This window comes from Periplaneta americana, chromosome 16, assembly GCF_040183065.1.
Source record: "Periplaneta americana isolate PAMFEO1 chromosome 16, P.americana_PAMFEO1_priV1, whole genome shotgun sequence".
NCBI classification, from domain to species: domain Eukaryota; kingdom Metazoa; phylum Arthropoda; class Insecta; order Blattodea; family Blattidae; genus Periplaneta; species Periplaneta americana.
Window position 1 is genome coordinate 105624203 of NC_091132.1, and position 21554 is coordinate 105645756.

Sequence of the window (21554 nt, forward strand, 5' to 3'; positions counted from 1 at the left end):
TTATCATTGGTGCAAAACTCATGCAATCTAGTGCTACTATCTTCCGTTATTGATCCTGAAACTATAGCTCGAAATCGCAAAATTTCCGTTATGCTTAAAATCGATGAGCTCCGTTTGGAACTTATTGTAATATAAGGTATGCAAGCCAAATATTTTTAAATGTACGTTTTTGTTGTATAATGTGATCAAGTGACAGAGTTCCGGTAAACTTTTTTCCAGAAAAAAAAGCACTGTCTATTACTAAATATTGCTATACATACATACATACATACGTGTTCTGCCCATGGGAAGATCTTTCACTGCAAACCCAGCATTCTCCAATCTTTCCTATTTTCTGCCTTCCTCTTAGTCTCCGCATATGATCCACATATCTAAATGTTGTCTATCATCTGATATCTTCTTCTGTCCCTAACTCTTCTCCTGTTCACCATTCCTCCCAGTGCATCCTTCTGTAGGCAGCTTCTTCTCAGCCAGTGACCCAACCAATTCCTTTTTCTCTTTCTGATCAGTTTCAGCATCATTCTTTTTTCACCCACTCTTTCCAACACAACTTCATTTCTTATTCTGTCTGTTCACGTCACACTTCTTCTCCAAATCCACATTTCAAATGCTTCTGTTCACTTCTCTTCACTTCGTCGTAATGTCCATGTTTCTGTCCCATACAATGCCACACTCCACACAAAGCACTTCACTGCTCTCTTCCTTAGTTCTTTCTCCAGAAGTCCGCAGAAAATGCTCCTTTATCTATTATTACAAGCTTCCTTTGCCATTGCTATCCTTTTGACTTCCTGGCTGCAGCTCATGTTACTGCTTGTAGTACTTCCTAAGTATTTGAAGCTGTTAACTTGCTCTACTGCCTCATTTAGAATTCTCAAGTTTACCTTCTTTATTTTTCTTGCAACAACCATGGTTTTCGTTTTATTTGCATTTATCTTCATCCCATACTGCTCACAGCTGTCATTTAGCTCCAGTAGCATATCCCTTAGTATCGTAATATTGCTATGGCATAGAATATTTTAATTAGTTTTGTATATCTCTTTTTCAGACAATGCCACAATATATATCACTACCCACGGAGATGAACTTCGGTTGAAAGAAGAATTTGTCGAAGAACTCAAAGAATTTAAAGTAAGGAAGTTAAAACAATATAGTTACACTTTCGTAAGTTTTAAACTAGTTAGAGTTCGAAATATAATACAACCAACCTGACTAGTTTTCATATGAGTAAATTAAACATTTTTGGAATTATTTTGAATACTCTGAGCCAGAAGAGAAATATTGCATGCTTTTAACGAGGTTCTTAATTTTGTTTCTGAAAAGAAAAGTAACTAAAGCGAGATTATAATTTTGTATACTTGCACATAATATAAGGCTACTTTACACATGCATGTTTTTGTTCGTTTCCATTCTCCAGCAATCTTATGTACCTATATATTATTCCAATTTTTTTTTTTTTTTTTTCCAAATTCAGCACACATATTAATGCTTATTAAAGATCTGCCTGGCAGAATTTTGGATTATTACATTTAAAAATTATTGCCGGCCATATTACTTTTTAATTTTATCAATTTAATGCTGTCATGTAAAGAGCACATTCCTTCTCATGCATATTATGCGATAATTTAAAATAGCTTTTTCTGCATAATTATACTAAATTCATTGTTGACAACTATTTTCCCATGGCCAGTGGACAAGTTATAGTATTATATATTACAATTTGTCAGTTGGTAGAGCTGCTGGCTACGGACTGGAAGGTCCGGGGTTCGATCCCAGGTGGTGACAGGATTTTTTTCTCATTACCAAACTTTCAGAACGGCCCCGAGGTTCACTCAGCCTCCTATAAAATTGAGTACTGGGTCTTTCCCGGGGGTAAAAGGCGGTCAGAGCGTGGTGCCGACCACACCACCTCATTCTAGTGCCGAGGTCATGGAAAGCATGGGGCTCTACCTCCATGCCCTCCAAGTGCCTTCATGGCATGTTATGGGGATACCTTTACTTTACCTTTTTACAATTTATTTGTAGCTAAATAGAGTGTAAATTCCATGATTAGACTCGATTGCTAGGCCTATAGAAAAGTAATAATAAGTTTCGACATGGCTGGAAATAAGATAGTCATCTCGTAGCTAAATATACTGATGCTAAAAGTGACATAGAAAAGAGCACTGATTAAAGCATCTGTAACTAGTGCTTGGCATGATAGTTCAGTTACATCGATATGCAAATAAATTATGATGATATAAAAATAATTATTATTCATACTTCAGGAATATGACAATAACTTTGTATACAATACTGTAGAAAAGATGCTGCAAGCATTTATGTCACATTTTGCTCTGTCTCATACACTGACCCTCACAATAATGCAACACTTTAGTTTCTTTGAAAACTTAAGATTTATTTTATATATCTGAATATTATCTTACCCTTTTATGGTGCAGTATTAAGTTATAGTCAAATTTTAAATTCTGTTTATGAAAAAAGATTTTATTTTTATAACAATTTAATGGATTTTTTTGCAACAAGGACATAAGTAACACAAGATGTTTACACTGTTTTGTTTTGAAAACTCATTCATTACCTACTCTAACACTTGCTTTTTGTTTACTGCACTTCACTGACACTTTCCTCTTATCATTAGAAGCGTGTATTGCCACCACTCAAATTAATTAGGTCATTCAACCTCTCAGGGAAGCGCCATATCAAAGTTGCAAGACTTGAGGAATCAGTTCCCACTTTTGTTGTAGAGCCTCCCACAAAGTCTTGTAGGTTGTCTGGGTAATGTTGGCGTACCCTCCTTCCTAGATGACCCCATAACTGTTCGATATAATTTAAGTCCAGACTTCGAGCAGGCCATTCCATGATATGAATCCCCAACTCATTCTGGAACTGTTGCACACATTGGGTCAAATGCAGGCATGCGATGTCGTGCATCAGCTACTGAAACTACCACATCATCATCATCCCACTGCTACTGCTGCTGCTGCTGCTGCTACTACTACTACTACTACTACTACTACTACTACTACTACTACTACTACTACTAATGCTGCTGCTGTTACTGCTGCTACTACTGCTGCTGCTGCTGCTGCTGCTGTTACTGCTACTACTACTGCTGCTGCTGTTACTACTACTACTGCTACTGCTGTTACTGTTACTACTACTACTACTGCTGCTGCTGTTACTGCTACTACTATTACTACTGCTGCTGTTACTACTACTACTGCTATTACTACTGCTGCTGCTGCTAGTGCTACTGCTGCTAGTGCTACTGCTGCTGCTGCTGCAATTTTAAAGGGTGGTAAAATTCTTAGTGTGGCTTTCTTTGTGTTGTAAGATCATATTTATTAATTGTATTTAAAACTGTAGCAACTGAGGTTGGTCTGTTTGTCAGATACTGAATATGAACGGAGTTCATCTAATAGTTCAAAGGAGACACTTTACAAGAGCAGATAGAGAACAATCTAAAAAAAAAAAATCATTTTCATTTATGATGAAACTAATTTTCCTGAAAATCTCGAAATCCAATATTGTGATATCACAATAAAATTAGTTGTCAGTACTTCACACTACATTCTACCATCTATTAAATCCAGTATAGTTAATAGTGTCCATAACTAATAAAATATGTGCTGTTAGGACATCTGGATATGTGTAGCGAAGTTATGTTCATCAACTGTCCAATACACAACTGTATACTTTTCCCATCAGTTGGAATAATAAAGTAGTATCAAATATAGCAACAGGCTATATGGTGTGTCGCGCAGCTCCATGGAGTGTGTCGCGAAATTTTGGATTTGAAAAATAAATTTCATGCCATCCAGAAACTCTCTTTACAACGCATTTTTTATTTGCAACGAAGTCTTTGATATGGTACATTTTATTTTGAGACAGACTTTACCAATGAAATGTGAACACCTGTAACAATGCTCAGTTCAGTTTTTCAACCATGAGGCCACGTATAAAGAAACTCTGTGCAACCCACCAACCGCAGATTTCACATTAATTTAAATAGGCGAGTTTTCAAAAATGATAATCTTTTATCGGACATCCAACATAGATAGGTTGGGTTTTTTGACACTACTTTTTTTTTCTAATGTCACTCAAGTTGCTGCTTGTTCTTTTAGAATTTTTGATTGTGTGTTAACATCGACCTATCTACAACACTACATAGACGTTGTTATCAGTGCTTTTTTTCTGGTGGAACATGCTGGAATGGCATTCCTGCACCTTCTGTTGCATTTTTCATTATGGAACCGAAATATGTGTGAATAACTATGTTTTTAATATAATTTTTTCTTGAATTCCGCTTAAACCTTGAAAGTCTTAGTTGGACGAAAATTGCCATGCAATGAACAGTAATCCTCTCCCCATTCACTATAACATATTCTACACAGAGTTCCATCATCTTTTTCTCCAGAAGAATTGTACTAGTTATTATTATTATTATTATTATTATTATTATTATTATTATTATTATTATTATTATTAATAAAAACAAATAAGTGTGTAAGTGTGTCATGATATCGTGGGCATTCAGTAAAGTGTGTCATTAATCAAAAAAGGTCTTAAGATATATCTGAAAGAAAAAAAAAAACATTGTGTATGCAAAGTAAAAATTAAAAATTATCTGCACAAATTGAAATTATTATTTATAAGAAATCACATTCACTTCATAAGTACTCAATAAGTGAACATACTTTCTCGACTAACCAGCTTGTACATATTTTCCTACAGAAAGCTATCAAAATAATTTATCCTGTATGTTGAAGGTGTCCTTTCCTGCAGTGTACAAGTTTTAACTATACAACAAAAAATGGGTAGTACCTTTTTCTTTTATAAAATTTTTCACGCACATAAGTTAAAAATACATTAGGCCTATTATTATTATTATTATTATTATTGTTATTATTATTATTATTATTATTATTATTATTATTATTATTATTATTATTATTATTATTATTCATGTTCCTTATACTTCAATAAAATTTCTGTGGACAGCTTAGTATTAAAGTGAAATTTAATGTGACTGAATATATATAATTTACTTTTGCAGCTTGAAATACAAGCTTGTGATGGCAGTGATGGTGATCACCAGTGCACAACAAAGACAGTTCCTGTGAAATTGAAAATCAATTACGACATCGAACCTACTTTTGTGGAGAATGAATGGAGTACATCTTTCAAAGGTAAATGTGCTCCACTTCAGAAATTTAATTTATAGCACAAGTAACTGGTATTACATAATTTATTTCACATTTTCTGTAAATTGAGAAGCCGATAAATACATTTAATAATTTAAATACCCCACATCATCATACATCTTACATTAGAAGGGAAAAGAAAGTAACCACCAATTTTAGGTTATGGTTGATTCATATATAGGATTTTATGCTTGTTTTGTTGTTGGTACTCCCGAGCTGCAAAGATGTTTAGTTGCATATATTTTTCGATGTCCAAAGAAAGTAAGTCATAAAGCTGTGTACAAAATGGAATATTTATCTCACTATATCTCAAAATGAATATCTTGGATTTATTTACTTCTGGCTTATGAGGTAAGATATCACAGTCTTTCAGTGGGTTATAAACATTTCTGCATCAATTTTATAAATTTCAAGATATAAGATATATAAGATATGGAGGGTAGCTGCGAATATATTGAATAAGCACAGTCGCGGACAGCTGATAAGGAGTGGTCCTCCAGCTTGAAGGTTCGGCGAAGGACTAACAACCCATCACTGTGAAAAACAGCTTGTTACAAAACTCCAAAATAAGTCTCGGAATGGAACTGATTCTATGGCACAACCACAGCAAAGGAATAAGGTTGTGAGATTTGGTACTTGGAATGTTACAAGTGTGTATAGAACAGGAAGGGTAACATTAGTAGCAAAAGAACTAGCTAGATATAGAATAGACTTTCTGAGAGTGCAGGAGGTTAGGTTAGATGGGAATGGCATATCACAAATAGGAGATTACTTGTTGTATTATGGGGAAGGAAACAATAATCACCAATTAGGAACAGGATTCTTTATTCATATAAGAATAAAATCAGCAGTAAAAAAGGTGGAATTTATCAGTGACTTACTTACTTACTTACTTACTTACTTACTTACTTACTTACTTACTTACCTACCTACCTACTGGCTTGTAAGGAACCTGGAGGTTCATTGCCGCCCTCATATAAGCCCACCATTGGTCCCTATCCTGAGCAAGATTAATCCAGTCTCTACCATCATATCCCACCTTCCTCAAATCCATTTTAATATTATCTTCCCATCTCGGCCTCCCCAAAGGTCTTTTTCCCTCCGGCCTCCCAACTAACACTATATGCATTTCTGGATTTGCCCATATGTGCTACATGTCCTGCCTATCTAAAACGTCTGGATTTTATGTTCCTAATTATGTCAGGTGAAGTATACAATGCGTGCAGCTCTGCATTGTGTAACTTTCTCCATTCTCCTGCAACTTCATCCCTCTTAGCCCCAAATATTTTTCTAAGAACCTTATTCTCAAACACCTTAATCTCTGTTCCTCTCTCAAAGTGAGAGTCCAAGTTTCACAACCATACAGAACAACCGGTAATATAATTGTTTTATAAATTCTTTCAGACTTTTTGACAGAAGACTAGATGACAAAAGCTTCTCAACGGAATAATAACAGGCATTTCCCATATTTATTCTGCGTTTAATTTCCTCCCGAGTGTCATTTATATTTGTTACTGTTGCTCCAAGATATTTAAATTTTTCCACCTCTTTGAAGGATAAATCTCCAATTTTTATAAATTTATCAGTGACAGGTTATCATATTTAGTAATTAAGGGTAAATGGTGCGATATCGTAGTTATAAATACTCACCGGTTGTCTGTATGGTTGTGAAACTTGGACTCTTACTTTGATAGAGGAACAGGGGTTAAGGTTGTTTGAGAATGAGGGGCTTAGGAAAATATTTGGGGCTAAGAGGGATCATGTTACAGGAGACTGGAGAAAGTTAGATAATGACGTAATTAGAAACATTAAATCCAGACGTTTGAGATGGGCAGGGCATGTAGCATGTATATTTGATTCCAGAAATGCATATAGAGTGTTAGTTGGGAGACCAGAGGGAAAAGACCTTTGGGGAGGCGGAGATGTAGGCTAGATGGGAGGATAATATTAAAATAGATTTGAGGGAGGTGGGATATGATGGTAGAGACTGAATTAATCTTGTTCATTATAGGGACTGATGGTGGGCTTACGTGAGGGTGGCAATGAACCTCTGGGTTCCTTAAAAGCCTTAAGTAAGTACAGTCCAGGTCAGCTTAATACCCTAAGGGTGAAACCTAACCATTTTTCTCCCATTACTACATAAGCTATTAGATTATGGTGATTTTCTAGTTTGCAGGTTGAATTTTCTTTTGCCAACTTTGTTTCGAATTTCGGTACTGAGAAATACTACAACTGGTAGTGATTTTATAACTAGAGCTATGTTATGTAGTAAGAGTTAAGAATGACGCTGAGTATAGTTGAGTCGATGTGATGCCTGGTTGACAAGACTCGAAATGCAAGAAAAGTCACAAGGACTAGACAGTGCAGCTTTTAAACCCCCCACTGTTTTGTAAGTGGTGGTTAAGAGGATTAAAGACCCTTAGCGCAAACTAATGGAAATACTGAATGACAAGAATGGCAAATATAAGGAGTGGGGGGGGGGGGCATGGCTTGCATGTTTATAAACTATACTGACTAAAAATATTAGCTTTTACTACATACGAATCCTAGCTCTATTTATAACTTACGTTGGCAGCAGTGACACAAGTTGTCGGTAGTTTAAATTCTGAAAATTCAAATTGTTCTAGATTTCTGAGCCCATTACTGGAAGCTAGTGAAATTTGAACACACTAATAATTGAATCGTAAACTGTTTAATCAAAGCAATGAATTTCATGTTATCAGACAAAATACATTTTAATATTAGATCATACACTTATCTACTAACTACTAACATAATGTGCGAGAGGTCCAGAATCAATCAATCTTCTTAATGTATCCAGCTGTTTGCTGACAACATAAAGTCCAGTATAGTCCACTGTAGTCTATTCAGTTGTTGTTTTTCACGAGAAATGAGAGGTATTTTGGAGAGGTCCAGAAGAAAAATATACTCTTTCACAAATTATTGAACCTTTTAGAAAACACCTCCCCATCATAAGGGGGATATGGTAAATAGGCAAGACATCATTATTGTTAATACTATATTATTATTATTATTATTATTATTATTATTATTATTATTTAAAATGTTCTTGTGTAGATGCATTTATTAAGACGTGTGTAGAAAGTGAGCGCGGAAAATATTTTCTGCACTCCATGCAGGAAAGCTTACTTTCATTGTCACTTTTATTTTTCGTTCTCGTCGTCAGAATCCCAATACAGACCACTGTGTTGTTTAGAAGAGGGTTCCGTAATAATTATGGATAAAGCCAGTTATTATTCTGTCATTGTAAATAAAATTCAAAATATAAACACTAAGGAGCAGGAAATAATAGAACGGTTAGAAAAAACAGTATTTATTAATCATTACAATCCAACAGACACCATTCCTGAGTTACTTGAATTGGTTGCACCATTTAAAAATCAACATAAACAATACAAATTAGGCTGACCGACCAAACAAATTAATGGATGAAAATGAGGAAGAGGACACTTCTGAACTGCTTGCCATTCCATTGCTTTAAAGTATGTCGTGTGCCGGTCTCCGCTGAGCCCCCTCTGCTGAATACTGTGGTCACAGGTATAGAGAGGGGAAACGGGAGTGACGGGACAAGATGGGACGAAGCTTATTGGGGGTGATGATGGAACGATGTTGGGCAATTGTCTTGCGCCAGTCTCCGCTGATGTCCCTCTGCTGAATGCTGTAGTCACAGGTGTTGAGAGGGGGAAACGGGAGTGACAAGACAAGATAGGCCGAAAAAAAAGAGAGGGAGGGGGAGGGAGAGGGGGAGGGAGAGAGAGAGAGAGAGAGAGCTCTCTCTGCTTACAGAAACATATATGTAATTAGTTCCTCTACTCGGTCTTGGGCAGGGGAAACGGGAGTGTCGTTAAAAAATCTCGAATATTGAAATATATGTTCCTGTGACTCTGATTGAGACTAGTTGAAGAGCTGACGGAGCTAGGACGGGATATATCAGAAGTTAGGGGTAACGGGAGTATCTGGAAAAAGAGAGAGAGAGAGAGAGGGAGGGAGGGAGGGAGGGAGGGAGGGAGGGGGGGAGGGAGGGGGAGGGGGAGGGGGAGAGAGGGAGAGAGAGAGAGAGAGAGAGAGAGAGAGCTCTCTCTCTGCTTACAGAAACATATATTTAATTAGTTCCTCTACTCGGTCTTGGGCAGGGGAAACGGGAGTGTCGTTAAAAAATCTCGAATATTGAAATATATGTTCCTGTGACTCTGATTGAGACTAGTTGAAGAGCTGACGGAGCTAGGACGGGATATATCAGAAGTTAGGGGTAACGGGAGTATCTGGAAAGAGGTGAAACTAAACTTGCTCGAAAGAAGAGGGGGCGACTAAGATGAGTAAGAGGGAGATGTGAACTAGGTACCTTCACCTATCGAGCTGGCAAACATGGCCCGCGATCCCGACCGATGAAGAGATGGGATGCAGTTATCGAGCTCGCTAGACATGGCCCGCGACTCCGACCACTGCAGGGGGTTTGAAGGAAGGACTAGGGTTGAGCAAGCCGGGGGTGAATGTGGTGAAGAGAAGGTGAGAGAGTGAAGTGCTCAGAGGAGAAGAGAAGTGGTTAGTTTGAAGATGAGGGGCCCACTGGCTGTAGCGATTCGATTCGATTCAAATGTTTTATTCCGGTAAAATATACAAAGAATATACATTGCCGGCGGCTGTTTCAGGGGCTTATTTGTGTGCCCTCTTCAGCCGTCGTGATTAATACACTTGGAATACATAACATAATAACAAAGAAATTGTTTACATAATACATAGTAGAAATGTGGAAAAACAGATAATTAAAAAAATTAAAATTTTAAAGGACAAACAAGGTTTTTTTTTTTTTTTGGTGCCAGTTTTTAATTTTTTGGAACTAGAAATCCCGATGCCTTGTAGTTTTCTATTAACTATATTAAGGTTGTCTGCTGGTTCATGTTTTTAGTGCTTAGGGATGTTGGTCATCATCGTCTCTCTCTCTCTCTTTTTATTGGTTAGCGACGATACACAGATGAATCAACATGTGGTTGTTGTATGTTTATGTATGTGTTACTGTGGATGTTGTGGGTCGTGATAGTGTGTGAGTAGTTTTTCTATTGTTGTTCTGTTATTTGTGTCAGGTGGTTGTGTGAAGAGTGTGTGTGTGTATTGCCTGTTGAGTGCGGAGAATGTGTATTTGTCGTTGATGTATTGTAGGTGTGTGAAGAGTGGTGTTGTGTTTGTTGTTTGATATATGGTGTGATTGGTGCTTCATCTTGGGAGTCCGGAAATTGATCTTAGAATGCGCCTTTCTCTTGCCTCAAATTTGCGTCTGTTGGAGTTGGATGTTTGTACTAGGAATATGGAGGGGTGCATACAAAGGGATCGAACCAATGCTTTGTAAAGATGTAGGAGTGTGGGAGTTGAGCAGCCTGGGCGTCTGATGCCACTAAGATAGCTGATTGCTTTGGTGGCCGCATTAAAATTGTTCCAGGTGTTATTGGCAAGAGTGGTCCAGGATAATTTGGAGTTTATTGGGATGCCGAGATAGGTGAGTTGTCGCCGGAGTGGGATTTGGGTGGTACCGATTGTGATGGGATTTGCATTTACTATGTGGGAGCGGAGGGAGGGACGGAGCACGCATGTTTGTGTTTTGTTTGTGTTTATTTGTATTCGCCACATGTTGGTCCAGGTGATATATCGCCGCAGTGATCTATTTATTTTGACTCTGGCGGAAGATAGTCGGGGGTGTGTCGCCCAGAATGCGACATCGTCTGCATATTGAGCTAGTCCAACGTTATTGTCTATGGGGGGAGGGATGTCCGACACAAAGATATTGTAGAGGATTGGAGAGAGGACACAACCCTGTGGGACTCCAGCTTCGATTCGGAAGGGTTGAGACAACTCGCTCCTTCCGAGTCTCACCTGTCCTGTATGGTTCGATATGAAGCTAGAGATCCACCTGGTTATTTCATGAGGGAGAAGGAGTAGGGAAAGTTTGTACTTAAGGGCGTCTATCCACACCGTGTCAAATGCACGTTGTGCATCAGGCGCAACGAGGATGGCGTAATGTCTATGTGTGTGAGCCACTTCAATGGGGGTAAGCACCCGTATCAGTTGGTCGTGCAGCCAGACGCCCGGTCTGAACCCGGCCTGAGTGACCGGGATCAGGTCCTGCTCGGCCAGGTGCACGTGTAGACGTGACGCGACTACTTTCTCCATTAATTTGGCTATTGTTGTTGTCAAACTAATTGGTCGGTAGTTCGTTGGTTGGGACACGTCTTTGCCAGGTTTTGGGAAGAGCAGAACGTGTGAGTGCTTCCAGCAGGGGGGAGTGTGTCCGAGTCTAAGACATAGTGTGTAGAGTCCAGCAAGGTAGTGGAGTGCAGTAGGTGGGAGTTGTTTTAGAGCGTCGTACGTGATGCCGTCTGGTCCGGGGGCTGAGTTTTTGCATTGTTTTAGTGCTATTGTTAAGTCGATGGCTGTAATGTCGTCGAGTATAGCGTCGTTAGTGGAGCGTTCTTGTTGCGCTGGAAGCGGAGTGTAGAGTTGGTGGTTGTCTGTGATGTGTCTGTTTATTGTGTTGTAGTGTGCTGCGTCGAAGTTTTGGTCGTTTGGAGTAGTGTGGATGGCTTCAAGTGTGTTGCGGAAAAGGTTTAGTTTGCCTGGCTTGTCGCGTATAATCGTGTCGCCGTCGCGGAGTGGGTGGTCTGGGAAAGTATTTCTCCCCCGAATACGCTTTATCGTGTCCCAGAAGCGCTTCGGGTTTGATGTTATATTGTCATCTAGCTTGTCTATTAGTCTTTTCCATCGTTGCACTTCGTATTGGGTGATCGAATTGCGAACGTCTTCTTGTAGGGAGCGATATAATCGTCTGTCATCGTCATCGTGCGTTCTCATGTAGAGTCGGTGCGCCGCTCTCTTCGTCCTTATTAGTTTAACTATGTCAGGTGGTAGTCGCCTCCGTGCGTCTGTGCATCGTTTTTTTGTCGGTACTGCTATTTCTAGAGCTTCATTCAACACCTGTGCGAAAGTGGTGTCTGCGTCGTTGATATCGTCTGTGTTTGTAATTCCAACATGGGGGAGGTTAGTTGTCATATGCGTTTTGAATTTAGTCCAGTCGGCGTGTTTGAAGTCTCGTATACATATGGTTTCATTTGTTTGGGTGTGGTGATATGAGGGTGAAGCAAGTTTCAGTAGGATGGGGGAGTGATCTGTGTTTAAAGGTGGCAGGACTTGTAGTGAGGTGATGCGGTTATGAAGGAGGGGGGAAGCGAAGATTTTATCGGGTGTTGTGAAGTGTTGGTTTCCATATGGAGTTCTTGTTGGTGCTGGGAGCGGGACCTGGGTGTAAGTGAGAGTGGGTAGGAGGGTAACTAATTGTGTTCCTTTGGGGTTTCTGTTGTTGTCGTGGAGGATTTGATGGTGGGCATTAATGTCCGTTGCTATGACTATGTTGGTAAAGTTGTTCAGAAATAAGAGAAGAGATTCTGGGATAGGATCGTTGGGAGGGGAGTCGAGAGAAACCATATGGCTGTAGCACGTTCGACACGAGCTTATAAAGGCTGGCTCCCCCACCCATCACGTGACTAGTGACGTCACATTGGCGTGGACCAATGGGGAGAAGGCAGTTCCCCCACTTAATGATCCGTGTCTCGCCTGAATGCCCTCTTGTGGATTTTAAAGTAAACTACTTGCGTGGGCTACACTGGCTGCATTGGTAGGGTGGGTGGTGCAATGTTGACGAGGCAAAGTAGCCGGTCATTGGGAGTAAAGTCTTTCTACTACCTGGGTGGCCAAACCGTTCTCCCCTTACTTAATAAGGGTGGCGAGGGTAGAAGGCAGGGGGAGATGACCGTCTGCTCTCTAAGATTTGCCATGTGGCAGGCGAAACTAGAGAATAAAGAAAAAGTAGAGGCAGGCTCGCAAGGAGCATAATGAAGGAATCACAACAAGTACATCAGTAATTAACACCAACAACGTAAGATTTTCATTTGTGCATAATTTTCAGTGTGTTCTGAAGAGTTGCCTATTAGATTTGGCAATGCCACTCAGCATGATCATTGGCTGTCATTCATACGCCATTAGTACAGAAGTGCAGAGTCAGATATTCATAGCTCCGTAAGTCAGGCACATAGATTGCTCATGCAAATTACAGTAACCACCTACCTTTGTCATAGGAGATGGAAATGATATCCTTGTGTTGCCACACATCTGTCGTGCCTTTTAAGAAAATTTGTGTTAACATGGATTAGTTCTCCTTCTGAAATTGCTGCAGTTTTCCTTCTTTCAGTTCTTCCAACATATGTGGGTTATTCCAATACACTTCATTTCAGTGGCGGCTCGTGAGCTATAAAATGGGGGGTTGACAATAGTATATGAATAATAAGAAAAAAAGACTACTATTGTCCTTTTCTTATATATCTTTAATTACTAATATTTTAAGGCAAATATCTTCAAAATACTTCAAATAAAACTCATTTTGAAAAGGTTGACACTAAATTTAAATGATAAATGTGAAGAATACTATAGGGAAAAATCAAATTATTGTAGTAACAGTGAGCAACAGCTGGGTAAGTCTCTGAAAATGTATTTTGTAAGTTGTTTTCTGCGAGTAACTACAAAAGACCGATTACACCACTCATATTTCTATAATCTGATCATATGTAGATAATCTGCAATTCTGTTTCAAGGCAATCCTTTTCCAGAAGTTCGTAAACACCTACATATTAGTCCGTCAATTAGTTCATAAGGGAAGTGTTTATTGTATTGTTGAAATGTTTCGGCATTAGAGACATGACAGAAAAGTGAGCAGTAATAGGGAATCTTCTTTTCGCTTAATTTGCGATGATATCGCAGACTTACTTAGCTGTCACAGTTCTACTAATATAAGTGTTTTCAGCTCTTCTTTTCTTTGACAGCACCTCCGCTTCTCCAGTTTTCTTACTTACTGCCTCCATTCCCTCTCTTTACTTCTTCATTGTCTTTTGAAATGTGTATAGCCTACATTCTTTCTTTTATTTGTAGAGCATCGGTATTCCTCTTCTGAACTTGATTAAACAAGACATCCACGTGTGGCATAATGTTGTGGAAAACTGTTAGCCAAAAGAGAAAATGGGAGTCCTCCAGCATCCATCGAATTGCTGTTGCCTGGTTAATAATGTTCTCTGTTCTCAAACATTGTGAACACTTGGTTCTGACTGGTACATTGAGCTACAATTAAATTGAGCTAGTGAGCATAACAATGCACAGAATGAGCCTTTTTATAAGTATGTTTAATATAATCACTTGACTATTCATAACATTAGCACCATCATAGCTCTGGGAAACTTATCTGTCTGGGTTAACAACAATTTCTTCCAGACATTCTGAAGACATCGAGCAATTAATGCAAAGTCATGTCCAGAAGAGTTGCAAAATTCCCAGAATCGTTCAATTGGTTATCCATTGTTTAACACATCTGAACACAACTAATTGGAATACAGATGAAATATCAATTGTTTTAACTACTATTATTGAAACAAACTCTGCATATAAGATTTCTTGTTTAATATAGCACTGACATACTATAGCCATTACACTTTAGTAAAGTCATTAAGTATTTCCTCAGAGGCCTCTTTGAACATGGTAACACTGTTAAGGTGGTCCCCAGCCACCAGCATAGCTCAGTACTTGCCCTCTGATCCAGAGCTGTGCTCGGGTGTAGGTTCAATTCCCACTTGGGTTAATTAACTGTTTGGGTTTTCCCAAACGTAAGACGAATGTCAGGTGATCTATAGCGAATCCTCGGCCTAATCTTGCCAAATTTCATCTCTCTATCACCAATTCCATTGACGCTGAATAACCCAGTAGTTGATACAGCGTCATTAAATAACCATCTAAAAAAAAAAGACACCCCAAAAACTCTGCCGAGAAGTTGACGAGGACTTTAAAAACATCAGGATTACTCGATTCTGCACTTTCATCGTGGCCCCAAAGTGCTATTTCGAATAAGAAGTACATAACGATTTTCCGAGATTTGTTCATTATGTCTCTCTATGTTCAAGCCATAAACAGTATTAAACTAATGTCCTGTACAAATGGCTTTTAAGAAACCCAGAGGTTCATTGCCACTCTCACACAAGCCCGCCATCAGTCCCTATTCTGAGCAAGATTAATTCAATCTCTACCATCTTATTCCAACTCCCTCAAATCCATTTTAATATTATCCTCCCATCTATGCCTCGGCCTCTTTTCCCCTCAGGTCTTCCAATTAACACTCTACATGCATTTCTAGATTCACCCATACATGCTACATCCCCTGCCCATCTCAAACGTCTAGATTTAATATTCCTAATTATGTTAGGTGAGGAATACAATGCATATAGTTCTGCATTGTGTGATTTTTTCCATTTTCCTGTAACTCCATTCCTTCTAAGCACCTTATTCTCGAATGTCCTTAACCTCTGTTCCTCTCTCAAAGTGAGAGTCCAAGTTTCACAACCATACAGAACAACCAGTGGTATAACTGTTTTATAAATTCTAACTTTCAGATTTTTCGAGAGCAGACTGGATGATAAAAGCTTCTCAATCGAATAATAGGATGCATTTCCCATATTTATTCTGTGTTTAATTTCCTCCCAAGTGTAATTTATATTTGTTACTGTTGCTCCAAGGTACTTGAATTTTTCCACCTTTTCAAAGGATAAATTTCCAATTTTTGTATTTCCATTTCGTACTGTACTATGATCTGGTTATGAGACATAATCATATACTTCGTTTTTTCGGGGTTTGACAAATGTCCACTTTCCCTAAAATATTGAACTCTAGGAGAGAATAAAGGTGTGACTGCACACTTCCATGTTTATTTATTTTATGACTTAATGCGCCAAATCACTGACACCAAGCTTTGACACCTTCTTTCGCAAATAACAAACATGGAAAACATTACAAACGATTGGTTGCCTCACAGCTGCAAATCCATGCATTTCTTTCATAAACATCTCACTTAAATTCTCTTTTAAAATCTCTGTTTTTGGATTTTATTGCCTGCACAATATTGAGCTGAGATGTTGCTCTACCACTCTGTTTTAATTCAAACTTCAAATTTAGAAATCTTCTCACTATTAGTGAGCTACAAGGGACAAAGAGTACTTAACCATATAAATGTTTACAAGTTCAGTGAACCATTAATTTTGTTTTGACAATGAAACTCCTACAAGTGCATAGCTGCAAATACATTTTGTGATTGTTGGAAATATACCTAGTTTTAGAGAGGCAAGTGTTACAAAAAAGTAAAGAATGCTAATGAACTTGGTTTCATTTCGAATATAGGTGGTGCTTCAGGAGAGCAATTGATCCTTTTAATGCAGCTAAAGTTACAATCGGAATAATAGATGTAGGTATTCCAAGCCTCTTAAACACATCTTTCATGAAGAGAGAGCAGTTTTTTAACTGTCTAACTTTACTAGCCACCCTTGCAAGGTGCCTGTGTACGAATGGTATGTGCACAAATGGCATGTGCACACATGGTAGCTTATATGGAAATACCCCCTCCATCTTGCTTCTAAGAGTCTGGCAGTCTTTCTTCCACTGACGTGTAATAGCACGTGTTTCTAACAGATGACAAATGCAATCTTGCCACTGCAATGCAAGAATGTTTATCGTTTCTCTTAGAGCACTCAGAAGCAAATAATTCTACGTCATTCTTTTTCTATTGCTGTAATATGTATAATTATTTATTCATTGATTATTATTCTACTTCATTTTATCTGGGGATTCACCTGTCAAGTGCTCTAATAGAGTAAATGCCACTGCTTCATTTTATTGATTTTTTTACGTTCCCCCATAAATAGAAATCGCATGTGGTATTACAAGAATATCCACTGTAAGATCTCAAAATTAATTTGTCCAATAAAAAATAGCCATGTACTATTTCATTTGTTCAGGAATTGCAGCCACGTGATAATGTGAGTAGAGTGAATTTCTGCAATTGATTGTTGGATAATGTTAATAATGGCTCTTTTTTCTGCTGATTTAGATGTTTTGGCTGTCTATCACGTCACAATTTTTCACAAAACGCAATTACAATATTGCCTTATTTTCATGAGTTTCAACCGCATGCTAATATATATACTAAGTTTTCTTTGGACAAAAAAGTTAATAGTGAGTTAAATACTCTTCCCCATATTCTTGGCTTCTGCCCCTATAGTGAGACCCTTCACAACATCCGTCACCATGCTGTCCATCCTATGCTGGCCGAGGCACTGAAGGAAGTAGGGTTTACAGTCCATCAAGAGGTGCAGGGACTAGCCACACAAGGAAGTGTTGGGCGAATTGATATCATTGCCATTAAGAACAACTCGGCATACATTCTCGATCCCACCATCAGATTTGAGACACATGCAGATCAACCGCATGAAGTGGACAGTGAAAAGAAATGGATCTATGAACCAACAATCCCGTTCTATAAAGATAAATATAGCCTGTCCCACATTGATGTGATATGTCTGATGGTGGGAGCACGAGGTACCATACCCTCCTTCTTTGCCAACAAATGTAAAAACCTGGGGCTAACACACAGCATTGTGAAGGAAATAGCCATTAGTGCCCTCAAAGGATCGGTTCAGATATTGAGAAATCATTTGTATGGGAGTGATAATGGAAATTTCAAGTTATCTTAACCGATGGCTGTTGATTGGTTTAGATATCAATGCCAATAAATCCGTACTATTATTTTTCTCGAGGTATATGGCATTCATATCATGGCATTCCATTCTGTAAATGAGCACAAACGCTACTTAGGTGTAAATTTTTCTGAGATTTTGTATATTCGATTCCCTCATCGTTTCAAATGCATATCATTTTACCTTTTAGGTGTGTTTCCAAATTATATGTAATACGCTTTGTCAAATCTGGCAACCTTTTCATAAGGGAAGCTAACTTTCTTTCTTTCTTAATTTAAACAATGCGCAGAGTGGTCAGAACCTCTAAGTATCTGAGTTACTAAGAATCTTTTGCTTCTTTGATCTTCTGCAGTGGCTGAAATCGGAGATGTGACCAACAATAGTCAGCCATCATATTTATGTTCCACTTGCCTTGATATCTTCGTTCCATAGTTTTAATAGCATGATGGAAACATTCACACTGTTCCTCGCTTACTGTATCAAGATTTGAGAAAAAGACATCTATGTGGCTGTGCAGGAAATGCACCTTGACACTCATGTTTACTCAAAATCTCTGATATGCTGTCAACAGAGTTTCAACTGGACAACTCATAGTTGTTCTGCCCTGAAGTTGCCAAGAAAGTTTATTACAACGTCAGAAAAAGCACACCAAACATCCTTCTCCAAGGTGTTCATGGTTTTCAAGTATTCTGTATCTTTGATTAGAATCCTTATTTCAAGTCTGTCGATAATGCCAGCTTTCAACTTCACATATGTAAGTGCAGGAGATTTAGAGCACATATTATAGTTGAAGCAAGTACGGTCTTTATCCAGAGCCTTCACATACTACTTCATAAGACCTAACTTTATATGAAGTGGGGGTAATAATACCTTTTTGAGATCTAGATATTCTCGTCACCAGCGTGAAACTCAACTCTGGTAGGCCACTCTTTCCTTTCCCAGTTCCTTCTTATTGACCTAGCAGTATTGATACTGTACTGCATTCAGATTGCATCACACAGTCCAGCAATGATTGGTGTACTTTTCTTTATGGAGAAGTATTCTCGATATTCCTACGGAATGGCCAACAGGAATGGAAGCTAATTTATTGCCATTATGCAGTAATACACACTTTAAACTCCTCTTCGAGCTATCAATGAACAGTCTCTTTTCCTCAATAAGATAGCCGCATCCCATAGCTTCAATAAGACCTTTCACATCGATGTAGTATAAGTTTCTCATCCATATTAAAATATTTTACCAAACTCATCTCTCTTTGTCGTTATATGATGGTTGTACCAGGGGGTTCATATATTCCTCTCTTTTTGGCTGGAACCAAGTAATTTTGCTGATGCTTTAGGCAGAACAAGATCACATACAAGGCCATTTAACTCAGCTGGAGTGAAGGGCTTGCATATCCTGTGTTCATTATCAGACATCACAAAATCATCATAATCATCACTATCTGGTTTTGCTGGTACAATGGATTAATCATTACTAGAAGTGGAACTTTCAAATGTAGTGAACGTAGGATTAGAAATTTCATTGCTGTGTGATATGGATCTTACAGCTGACAGTTACGATATTGAATGGAATATTTTGACCTTTAGTTAAAGCATGATGCATCAGCCATGCAAAAATGGCATTCTTCCACGTGATCTCGCTGCTCCCACCATAACATTGGAATTCCAAAACTGAGACTTTTTCTCTGTCCCTTATCCACTGTCTGAGATTTTCAACACATGTCCTTCACACTTTATGTGGTGCCCAGCGTTTGTCTTAGTCGTCTAGTTTAACCCCAAAATATGCATGATATGCTTCGGATACAAAGTCTGATATATTTGTGCTTTGCTTTGGTGTTGTTAAACAACCACAAATGTAGCAAAATACATTTGAGTCGTTTTTACATTTTCGATAAAGGAGTCCATTTTCACAGGAATCAGCAACAGGAAGTTGCCATTTGAGAAGAAACCTGACGTGATGGAGAAAAATGAATATGGTTTTTATATTCAGTACCCTCAAATTAATAAAGATCAGCTGTTACCATACTTTGCAGTCAGTAAAATTGACGTAGACGAGTGTAATCACACCATTATCTGACATTGAATCTACACAGCCATTTTTTCAGCAAGACTCCGTCACATCACATGCAGTTGATCTCTACTTAGCATTAATTGCGGAAATTTTTAAAGATAGGATTATCAGTAAGGGAATATTACCAGAGTGATTCCCAGATATTTTTTTAATTGGTTATTTTACAACGCTTTATCAACTTCTAGGTGTTTACTGTAATTTGCATGAGTAATCTATGTGCTTGGCTTAAAGGGCTATGAATATCTGAATCCAAATGTGCCAGCAAACAGAATGCTTCCAGCTGCCACGCACAGCTGCACATTCACGAACGAACGTCTATTTGAAAATTCAGTAAATCATATAGGCACTATTGTAGAATTACCCCTACTGTTTAAACACTTCTAGAAGCGAATGTAATATTATTTGGTGTCAGTGTGAACATACTGAGGAACAATTAGGTAACCAGTAGAAACTCTTAGCTACAAGTAATTTATCTTTTTCATCCTAAATCATTTAGTTGTGGGCATTGGAATCACTGACATTGGTATTTTGATATACATAATCTTCCTTTTTCTGAAACTGTTGTTTTGTTGTTTAGTCGACTGTCTGAAGACAGGTCTGAACTTCACAAGTGATACCAACATGGCACCACTTATGAAGCAACTAGGCCAGGAGATAATGGGGTAGGGTGACTAGCTCCTTTCCCCTTCAATCATACATCGCCAACCAGCTACATATTACACTAGTCAGACAACAGGTGCATACAAACAGTTGTTCTTCTTCTGACATATATCGTCAAGTGAGATGTACTGCCTGATAATAGATGTACTATCAACCAGAACCTCAATCAGAAGTATTTCTGAAACTCTGCATCTGTAATTCTGTGATTGCATAATGTGTTCCTCTGTCCATCTTCTACTATTGCTCTGAGTTTGACTTGTATTATATGCATTTTTCTTGTTATGAAAGCAACCATTCAAAAAGGTTGTGCGACTAATTTGTGTAAAAAGTGTTGTGCGACTTAGTAAAGGTTAAATACCGTATAGTATATCCATTAGTGTGGCAGAGCAATAGAGATCTCTTGGTAGGTCGGCCAGCGAGCTGTTTGTGACCAAAAGAACTAGGGTTCTATTTTTGGTGTATCCTGTGAGATTTTAGGTGATATAGTGCCAATGGTGATAGGTTTTCTCGAAGTACCTGCATGGTTATATTATCATCACCTCACAGCCTGCCAGTGCTATCTGTAATGTAAAATCACAGTGCAAATATTTTATTTAGACTCTTGCATTTATTTCACAGAGAATTCCACAGACGAGCCTCAAATGAAAGAAATTGATGTTGAAGTAATAGACTTGAATGATGAAGAAGTTTGTGAGCCTGGAGAAGACTGCCCAAAGGATTTAATATTCTACTTCATTATTGGTAAGTACAACGTGCTGCTTGGGTGAGACAATGTTAAGTGACATTTTCACATAATTATATGTTATTCATGAAAATAATGTTATGTCACATGCTCTTTTAAGTCCTATTTGTCTTTTGTGTGTGAGACTTTTATATTGAAGTTTCAAATTTTGGGCAAAACATGTCAGAGTTACTTAAACATGAGTTTTTCAAACATTAAAGTTACTGAATTTCAAAATGTAATTTTAGTCACTTAACATTGTCTTCACCC

General features: G+C 38.3%; 1 protein-coding gene across 1 annotated transcript in view; it reads left to right on the forward strand.

Moving 5' to 3' along the window:
• Positions 1–21554, forward strand: part of LOC138691011 (cadherin-AgCad1-like) — a 318553-nt gene that overhangs the window by 214899 nt on the left and 82100 nt on the right. The window contains exons 21-23 of the mRNA XM_069812651.1: positions 1046–1128; positions 5057–5189; positions 21182–21304. Of these exons, the coding sequence (XP_069668752.1) occupies positions 1046–1128; positions 5057–5189; positions 21182–21304 (339 nt within the window). The remainder of the gene's footprint in view (positions 1–1045; positions 1129–5056; positions 5190–21181; positions 21305–21554) is intronic.